The sequence below is a fragment of the Lolium rigidum genome, chromosome 6 (genome assembly GCF_022539505.1).
Source record: "Lolium rigidum isolate FL_2022 chromosome 6, APGP_CSIRO_Lrig_0.1, whole genome shotgun sequence".
Taxonomy (NCBI): Eukaryota; Viridiplantae; Streptophyta; class Magnoliopsida; order Poales; family Poaceae; genus Lolium; species Lolium rigidum.
Window position 1 is genome coordinate 142392773 of NC_061513.1, and position 10089 is coordinate 142402861.

Consider the following 10089-nt stretch of genomic DNA (forward strand, 5'->3'; position numbering starts at 1 on the left):
CGAGTCGAGGAAAGCCACGCTGCCGCCGCCACCCTCCCCTATTTGGGCTTTTCCCAGTGGCACTGCAACGGCAGTAGCGATACCAGCGGTGGATAGTGGACCCTACATCGATCGCTAGGAGGAATCTCCATATAATTATTAATAAAGCGGGGTTAGCCTTGAAAATAACCAAATCTTCAAACCTGTGACCTGAACAAATCTGTATTCTGGAGTTTGCAGACAACATCATATACCCTAAGAAACAGAAAAAATATATATCAAATATTTCATCGCACACGGAGTTCACAATACCAGGCACGGGCTTTGACATGCCAAAGGAAAAGGCAACAACAGTCTTGAGATATCTGTATTCTTAACCAGCTACAGGTACTTATTTTTAACGACGTCTCAAGTGCCATGGAAACATGGTTCTCAAATTTTTGGGAAAAAACTAAATGGTAACGATAACCTTGTGAAGACTAATTCAGATACAATCCCAAAATGCTGGTGGGGAGAAAGTTCAGATTGGCGCAGCGGCTCTAGTTTGTCGCCGGGAGGTAGAGCCGGTGGAAACCGCGCAGGGTCAGCTTCTTCCGGCAGGTAGGGCACTTTCTCTGAGCCTGGATAGAGGCCTTGATGCAGTTCTCGCAGAAGATGTGGCCGCATATGGTGGACGACGCATCCACCAGCTCGTTCATGCAGACTGGGCAGCTGAACTTTAGTTCCGTTGGGACCTCCTTCGCCTCCATCACCTTGGGATGTTTTCCTGGAAAGAAGGGAGCACAAGCAACTTAGTAAATGGGAAACATGGTCTATAATACAAACTCGAAAAAGAAAACAAATATACATGTGCGGATCATATATAAATCTGTAAGAACGAATAGTATATGGAGCATAATTTTGAAGTGCAATAGATGAATATTTGAAAGAGCCTAAGGATATGGTATGAGCAGCATTTTTTGTTAAATTATGTGCACTCTGTGGAAGCACCATGCCTGTTAGAGATGAAGAAGCAAGTCCCATCTTATATGTCACATCAGAATACATCATAGGATTTCCACTTTCGCCCTTGATACTACCAGGTGCCCAAAAATCTGTTCCTATTGCAGGGAAAGTTTGGATATTCCTTGACAGTTCTTGATTTTGTGGGTTCTGGACACTCAAGAGCTGGATAGCAAGCTGCAATTCTGGCTCAAACAGTCGCTCCACCATATTGTAGTACTCCCTCTGCCCAAAAAAACATAAATACCAGTAACTAAAATGGTGAAACAGTATAGTATATTTTTTTGCTTGGAGATTAACTTGATTGTTTGAAAATCGAATCACAAAAGGAAAAAAAAAGCAACACCTTGCATCCATGAACTTTAAACAATATTTCCTCGAGCTGTGTCGCAAGGTCTGGCAGCATCCCTTGCAAGTTAGCCAAGTATTTCTTACTCTCTATATGCTCGGATCTGTGATTTTCAAGAACAAGGTATCAGATCAAAATCTGCGGCAGAGGACAAGAACGGGGAAGGTTCAATTACATCACAAAAGTTTCATAATTTCTGCGCAAAGGCCTCGTATACAACACTACTGTTTCAGGTATGCAATCAAAACCCTTAGCCATTAAATTAGTTAGTGAATAAACTACATAGTATACATTCTAGTCATCCCAATCGGAGCGAATAAAAGTAATGAATGCTTACATCCTCTCTCGGTTAATGCTGCGCCTCATCGCCAACACGGTATCCACCCCCATGGTGAGGCCTACCGCATCCAGCATCTGTTTCTGTTCTGGTGGTGGCGGCACATCAGACCCGCCAATGGCGCTGGAGCTCACCTGATTCATCTGCGCCGCCAAGTGATGCCAAACGCATATCGCACAGATACTATATAGCCAGATGATGGAAACGATAATTAAGGACATTAATAATTGTCTACTCTTTCATATTTTCTACAATTACGTTCGGCCAAAAGAGTGTGATAGAATTAATTCCAGCCAGAGAAATATTTCGAAATTTCGGCACGTGACAAACGTTTCAATATTGCGTGTTTGTAACCGAAACTTTGACCGGTCAATCATTTTCTTACAAAGTCAAAACTCAAGCCTACCAAGGTCTCATGGCTCAACATGCTAAAGAACTTCATATTGTAAGTAAACAGATGTGGTGTGCTTGTTCAAGCATGTACCACGGGTATGTCGTCTGTCCTCTCAAAACAAAACTATGTTAAATAGCTGATGATACAAAAGAGCAAGAAAACGAGAGAGATGTCTCGTTGGTATGAGATGATCCATTCACATCTACGGAGCAACAACTACTTTATCGCAATGTAGTTAATGAATTTAGGTTGGTGCATTCTAACGCGTCTTTCTTTCCATAAGAACAACACATTCTGAGGATATTCGTGCATTGTACCAAATGACATGCTTATCTAAGTAAGCCCAAGAAGATTCTTGCATAGGTTCAATCACGAGCCTAACTTGATAGTTTACTCTTCAAAAAATAGGGAAGAGTTAAACCGAGGATGGGGAGATGTGAAATGGTTGGTTTCCTGGACATTACCATATCAAGCGCTCCAACTTGTGACATGACAACATGGCCTTCGGACGTGAATCTTCTCCTTCTCCTTTATGTGTGTCCATCTCCTATTCTCTTGGACTAAATACTACTTGAACCTCCTTGCCATTGCATTGTTAGGTTGAACCGAAGAGGACGGAAGTAAGGGACAATGTTGAGGAAGCACGTGAATAAGTGTGGAAGTGAAGGAAGAGGTGGCATGACATATGATGGCTCTTCAAACACCCAAACTGTCTGAACCTTGGCCGCCAGAGGTGACAAGGTCGCCGGACACAACCCCAACTGGTGTTCGGCCCATACACTGCGCAGTGGACTGACCAACATGTCAGCCCAGCACTGTTCAACACCTAGAGCAACACCTAAAGAACCCCCATTGTGGAGAAGCCTAAAGATATGAATTATCCGCCGAGTTGTGGAGCTATTTTGTGGAAAAACGATTTTTTGTGTGGGATTGTCTTGGATGGATTGGTTATAAATACGTAGAAAGTTATTAAGAAACTGAAAATAGCAGAAAGTGTTACAATTCAAAATACAGTACTATCCTACACACACTCCAATGTTGCACTACAGTTACTCTTTTGAAGTTTTCAAACTTGACACGAAGCCACGGAAGGCCTGCTGGGCGGCAGCTTGCGCTTTTGCAGGAGAGGAAAAGAAATGGTACAGACAGAGTTGCACGCTCATCTATTGAGCGATCGAAGCAACTGACTGGCTAGCCAAAGAAAAAGAAAGAAGGAACGGACTGGAACTGGACCTAGTGAAAGCTACCAATTTTCCACCGCCCTCAAGTGGCCAATGATTTGGCCAGGACTAGCACAGGCACGGCATCGTTGGCTGGACGAGCCAAAATCCTCTACCCATCCAAACAACAGCCAAAATTTGTGGGCTAGCCAATATTTTGGCAAGGTAGACATTGGTTGTAAACCAAAAACAACCTAAATGCATGCCCAGCTTATCACGCCCAGGAAGATTCTTGCCTAGGCAGTGACTGGCCCAGGGTGACCACAGAACTTGATTTCTGAGCCCAACAGGAGTATAAGACTTTGAAGTTGTACGTGACAAGATTTTAGTCTCAATGGGCCTAAATTTAGGCAACAGCGTATAAAGCTAAAATCTAACAAGGCATTGCAGGCACAGAGCAGAGCCATACTCTAGAGGTGCCCACGCAATATAATACTCCCTCTGTTCCTTTCTATAGTGCCTATAGATTTTTGGCATTTGTTTCAGAATATAAGGTTGTAACTTAGCTTTTTTTCAATTACCCCCTCCCCATTCAGCTCCCAAATCGTTCAGCTCCCAAAATTGTTATGGTAAGTTAGGAAGATATGGATTTCCCACATTTTATGTTGATCTCAAATCGTTCTGCTAGGGGTCTTGTGTAAAAAAAATACTCTTGCGCTAATTTCCGTGCCAAAAAACAATAGGCACTATAGAATGGAACAGAGGGAGTATACTCCAACAAGAAGGAAATGTGTTAAATATTTCTTAGCTAATGAAGCTCACAATACCAAGCACAGGTTTTCACTTAAAAGACTATGGGTCCTTTACCAGGGATGCAGATTTGTTACCACGTTTCAAGCACTTGTTAAATTGTTAGGGCGAACTGAGTGTCGATGATAAACCCTGTGAAGAATAGTTCAGATACAGTCCACAATTGCCGATGCCAAAAAGGGTCAGGTACCCCAGCTCTAATGCTCCCTGGATGGCTGGATCAGTCTAATGATCTGTCGTTGGGAGGTACACCCGGTGGAAGTTGTTCATGTGCAGCTTCCTCCGGCAGTTGGGGCACTTCTTAGGGCCCTTTTGTTGTGGCTTTTTTTGGCTTTTTGGTTTTGGCAAAAACCAAAAAAAGCACCTAAATAGGTGCTTATTGGCTTTTGGGTTTTGGAAGCTAAAAGAATAGGATCTTTGTTTTTGGCTTCCAAAATCCAAAAGCCAAAAAACCAAAAAAAGCCACAACAAAAAGGCCCTTATTAGCCTGGATGGCAGCCCTGATGCACTTCTGGCAGAAGATGTGACCACAGATGGTTGACGATGGTTCAACCAGCTCATTCATGCAGACTGGGCAGCTGAACTTTGGCTCCCTTGGGACCTCCCTCACAGGTTCAGGGAGAGCCTGCACAGCCTTGGGCTACAGTGTTCAAGAAAGCCTTAGAAAACGGATATAACTACTAGATAATTCGTGGTACTGGTGAAGTACAGTGTACGATTCTCACCAAGATGTTGGTTTCAGGTGTGTCTTCTATGTTTATTACAAGGCTGTTCGGTGCTCTCGAGCAACTGTGCCTAGGGTTCATCCCCAGAGACAATAATGTGTTCACATGCTCATCAAGCCCTTCCCCTGGAACAAAAGATGTACATACCATGTTATTAGATGGGAAACATGGAAAAGAAGGCAAACTAGGAAATAAATGAATAAAATAGACACCCGTCTACAGCATCTAAGACGCAATAGTTTTAGTATATCTTAATTTGGAAAAGTTATAAATCACTATTGGGAAATGCTGTGAAACTGAACATTGTCATATCCCATATCTAATTGATACTCAGCATTAAGTCCGAAGCAAACAAAAGGAATACTCAGCATTAAGTATGAAGCAAGGTTACGACTTTCAGGCAGCATAATGCTTAGAGCTAATAAAGATTGCCATGATGGCAAAAAAAAAGTACTCCCTCCGATCCACAATAAGTGTCAGATATTTGGTACTAGGTTAGTACAATTTTTGTACTACGTTTCCGGCACTTTTTATGGAACGGAGGGAGTATAATACTTGGAGCCCTTTTATGGTACAACAGGTCAGATGATCCCATATCACAGCCGTTCAACATGAAGATGAGTAGTAGAATTGTCTAACACGGCGGCATGCCTCAAATTATGAGGATATGCCGAAACGAGGAAAGATTTCAATGGAATTTATTGAACATTGGATTCCTTACATTCTGTATCGATTTAATGCAGTGCCAAGTGCAAACCATGAAAAAAGAGAAGAATGTTAGCTTCCATGCATATTATTGTAAATGATTTACTATTCGCAAAAAAAAAATGTAAATAATTTTCTATCAAGCTCTTTCGTATCAATCCTAACCGACTGTTGATGTGGAATACTCTAGAAGTTAAGGGCATGATCAACACAATAATACAGATGGTGGGGGCACCAGGAAGCTTAAATTATAAGGAATTGAAAAAATATTAATTTTTGCAGTAAGTCCGCTATAAATATTGCTTAAGAAACATCACAGAACCACCAATCTAACAAAAAGGGAACCAACGGCTGGGCCCGGTAAGTCTGGCAAGTAAACCAGAGAAGGGGAAACAGGCGAAAAATATTTGTTCCCCTAATGTGATATGGTGAAGTCGAACGCGTAACCTACATAAAGCAGCATGCTTGCTAGCCAGCTGCGCTATACTCATCTTTATTGTAAAGGGGATTAACATACAATAATACTTATCATATATATATAGAACATGGGATGCAATAATAAAAACACATGAAAACAGATGATGCGGGGAGTCGAGCTTAACACATAGGGGATGCACTGCCCAAGTTTGGCTAGGATGAATTCCTATATATAGAACATGGCATGTGATAGGAACACGTGAAAACGTGGGGAGTCGAATTTAAGGCATAGGGGGTTGCACTGCCAAGTTTGGGAAACAAAGGGCCCCCAAAACCAAACTAGCCAACGCATACGCATCGGCGGCGGAAGTCTGCGGCGGTGCCATTAGAGCTGTTTCGAAGCTTTTCGTTCGTATATGGATGAGGACGAAGAGATACGGTCGTTGTTTTCTAGCGGCTGAACCTGCTCCTTTTTTCTTTCTTATTTGCCCTTTTCCCACTTTGGTTAGAGTGGGCCTTTTTTTCCTTCTGTTAAGTTGAATCCATGATGGGATTAAGTATTTAAGTGGGGGGGGGGGGGGGGGCTATATGCTGATTAGGTCAATGGGAGACCGCACCATGGCCATGGCCATGGGTAGAGCCGACGTGATGATCGGTAAGATTTGTATTGCTATACTCATAAGTGACCTTGCATCTAAAAAGTTAAGATAGTATAAATATATACTACTCCATCCGATCCATAATAAGTGTCGTGGTTTTAGTTCATTTTTAGAAATTTGAAATAAACCCACAACACTTATCATGGATCGGAGGGAGTAGTTCATATCAGTATTGCTTTTGTGTTTATTGATAACATTACATACCTACATCTATAAATAACTATTTTGATGGTTATAGGTCCTATTTTCTACTTTCGCCCTGGCCCCCGAAATCTTAGGACCGGCCATGGATGTGATGACCACCAGGGAAATAAATCTCCATGAGTCTTAGCAAAAGTGGGCAAATGTCCGTAGGTTGGTGGTAGTGAAATTGCATTGATAAAGTATTTTTATATGATCATGAATTTATCGGGCAATACCATTGAAACAAGAGTAGAACACATCTTAATGCTAAGATATGCATGTTTTGGTGGCCTAGGTTTGAAGACCATGTTGCCCGGCCTAGGATTGAAGACCATGTTGCCCAAGTTTAGATTATTTCTCTTGCCCTCATTCAAAGCTAGTAAATTATAAGCAGTTTCCGTAACAAGACAGAAACAAGCACGTCTTCTGTTTGCAAAGGTATGGCTTGGATAAAACTGGGACGTAGTTTTGACAATTTCTATACAACATGAGTCCCAGTGATCTTGGTGGGGTCCAATTGTTTCCAAAACAAGATTGTTTTCCCAGCATAACTTGAAGTCATCATTGCTTTCTCTACATAGTACATACTTCCTCCGTTCTGAAATAGTCTACATTCTAGCCCCAAAATTTGTTCTGAAATACTCTACATTCTAGCTTTTAGTCAACAACAACACTGAAAACGAAATGATTTTGCTCTCTTTATAGGATGTTGTTGTTTTCAATGTAGCTTGGATTGGTTGTTTACACATCTAAGTAGTATTAATAAATGCAATACTATTGTCTCATTTTCTCTAGAATGTAAACTAAATCAGAACGGAGGGAGTACTACTTTGCCCTAAAAATAATATTAATTGTGTGATTTGTTTCTTTGTTTGTTATCTATGATCAAGAGCGCGTGTCTCGAACGGTGGTAATACCATGAGGGTACTTACCACGGCTCGAGCCCTGGTTCTCATATGAAAGGCCCAGTGCGTGCTAGGTCACCCATTGCACCGCCGTAGCAGGTGGAGCCGGCGTCCAGGGCCTTTTCTCGGCCTAAGATGGCCCGAAATTATGTTCTAACACACAAACTTGTGTATGTCAGGTCTCAAGTCTTACTCAGATAGAGAGCTCATGTGAAGACTTGAGTTTTACTTTATTATGGAGCTGTGCTATGCTGCAAACTGAAGTGTACATGGAAAATATTTCCCATGTTACCTAGTTAGTTTTTGCTGTTAGGCGCAATTAAAACTTGAGCCTTCAAAATTGCACCGCAATGGAGTAACTACGTTATAGTTAGCGAGGGCCTTTTTTAATGGTACCCAGGGCAAATTGTACAGCTAGAAGCTGTCTAACTTAGGTGTAAAATCTTAGACCAACCGCTTAGATGTTTGTAAAACACAATCTCATTACTAGACTCTGCCTTAAAGGCAGATGAAAACTACCCTAGATATGGAATATACTGGCATATTGCAAGATCCTACCTCCATGTTGGCCGATACTCTAAATATAGGCTTCACGAGTAAACATATGAGATGACACATTGTACGAAGCACAATCATTCATTTCCCACAGGAGATGATGGACACTACTTTGCACAGTAAACATAAGAATTCTGGTGACTTGCAAATTTATCATGATAACCTCATATGAGATAAAGAAAAGCTGCATTTTTTTTAAAACAGGGACATCCCGTGGCCTCTGCGTCGGCTGATGCATATTAACTTATTAACGTTCCAACATCCATTACAACTCACGGGTCACACAAGGTTGAGACATGAATCCATCTAAGAACAAATGAAAACATGCGCCCCCTATCAACATGTATCAAAAGCTGCATGACGATATCGTAATAGTATGAATCAATTTCATACAAAATATGCATACACAATTACATCCAAATGTAACAGTATGGGCCGAACAATTTGTGAGATACCTGTTGGTCCAGCAGGAGTTTCAGAATCATCATCTATTATCACAGTGGCTGATTGTTGCCTAGCCTGAGACATAAAGTAGACAGAAATAGCATTACCTAGCCTTCTTCTCATACAATCACAAAGTAAATGAAATCGGCAAGTGCAAAACATAAGCTAGAAGCAAGCATGTGGAGCATACTTGAGGAAGTGGTCTTGAAGAATAAATCACAACATCATCATCAATCACTTCCACATCGATGGGGAAACTATTCATGCCAATGTTTGACTCTGCAGCAGCAGGTGGCAACAAGAGCTGTGAGGTCTCGGCAACCACCGTACCAGAGGTCCTGCTGTGTGAGGCAGGCTCCTGGATGGATAGTGAACCCCCATTACCAGCTCCTTCAAAAGCTGGAAATGAGTTCAGGTCCAGAAGTTGTCGCTCCACTTGCTGCTGCGGTGGCGTCTTGGTAGTCCGCCGCCTCTTCGGTATCCTCCTTGCGAAACCAAGGGAGCTCATGCTGTTGCAGTGAAAGCTAGAGGCTAGAGCAAAGCCAATAGAACCCCCTGTAAGTATGTTTCAAACAAAATCAGGGATCAAATACAGACAGAATCCCAGCTGTTTTTAATGAATAATAATTAAGGAGATGTCATATAATTCCTGAAAAGGCCCAGCTCCACCAATCTACCACAACATAACGGTTCAATAAGCAGTAATAATACTCGGTACTATTGTTTAGGGCGTACAATTAACGATTTCACTCCATATAGTACTAAGTTTTATAGCTGGTAAGTTTCTATTGGGTTCAACTGGTGACGATAAAAGAAATGACCACTTACATCTTCTCGCGCATAGTGTTGCGCATCAGAACGAACTGGGGATCAGCCGCTGCGGCGAGGCCCACGGCATCAGGCATGTGCTGGGGCAGAGGCATCCCGCCGCCGCCGCCAACGCCGCTGGGACGATCCATCCGTACCGCCTGCCTGCCCGCCCGTACAGGCACGCCACGCGGCGGCCCTTCACAGGGAAGGTTCCAGAGAGCAGTAGGGCTAGTGAGTGAGGAGGAGAGCGGGTGAATCCAAAGGCGGACAACGTACGGCGGCGAACGGCGGCCGGAGAAGGTGGTAAGCGAGGGTTGGGACTTGAGGTTGGGGAATTGGGGAAGGAAGGCGGGAGGAACTAGGAAGAAGGGGAGAAGACTTGACCAAGGGGGAGGGTGGCCTATTTCCTGAAAATCTTTGGAGTTGCCGCACGCTCTGCTGCCGAACCCTTTTTTAGTTCACACGGTAAAACTTCCAAATGGGGCAGCTTTTTTTTTTAAGCCAAATGGGGCAGCTAGGAGCATCAACAATCAACAGTCGTGTGGGAACACTGTTTCTTCGTGTCGTGTTTGGAGACGTCGTTGTCCAACCGCTTTTCCTAAATGAGAACCTAATTTTATTTTTTGTTAGGGGAAATTTATTATTTGTCCTTCTT

At 42.7% G+C, this 10089-nt stretch overlaps 1 protein-coding gene across 2 annotated transcripts; it reads right to left on the reverse strand.

The window, feature by feature from the left end:
• Window positions 1–4010: 4010 nt before the first annotated feature.
• On the reverse strand, window positions 4011–9824 carry LOC124659769 (E3 ubiquitin-protein ligase RNF4-like). Of its 2 annotated transcripts, XM_047197584.1 has the most exons (7): window positions 9453–9824; window positions 8815–9179; window positions 8636–8699; window positions 7368–7370; window positions 4757–4881; window positions 4510–4671; window positions 4011–4331 (listed from the first exon to the last, which is right to left on the reverse strand). In XM_047197584.1, exons 2-7 carry the CDS (start codon window positions 9130–9132, stop codon window positions 4257–4259), a joined length of 747 nt encoding a protein of 248 aa, XP_047053540.1. In that variant the 5' UTR covers window positions 9133–9179; window positions 9453–9824; the 3' UTR covers window positions 4011–4256. The 2 variants fall into 2 exon arrangements, with proteins under 2 accessions (XP_047053540.1, XP_047053541.1); XM_047197585.1 differs by lacking the exon at window positions 7368–7370.
• Window positions 9825–10089: the final 265 nt, after the last annotated feature.

What these genes read in the sequence shown, in the direction of transcription:
- LOC124659769 (XM_047197584.1), bottom strand. Translation starts at nt 9,132, where the DNA reads ATGAGCTCCCTTGGTTTCGCAAGGAGGATACCGAAGAGGCGGCGGACT. An exon ending in CTTCAAGACCACTTCCTCAA is followed by an intron (nt 8,700 to 8,814) that starts GTATGCTCCACA and finishes TTTATGTCTCAG; the next exon opens with GCTAGGCAACAATCAGCCAC. An exon ending in CACCTGAAACCAACATCTTG is followed by an intron (nt 4,672 to 4,756) that starts GTGAGAATCGTA and finishes TGAACACTGTAG; the next exon opens with CCCAAGGCTGTGCAGGCTCT.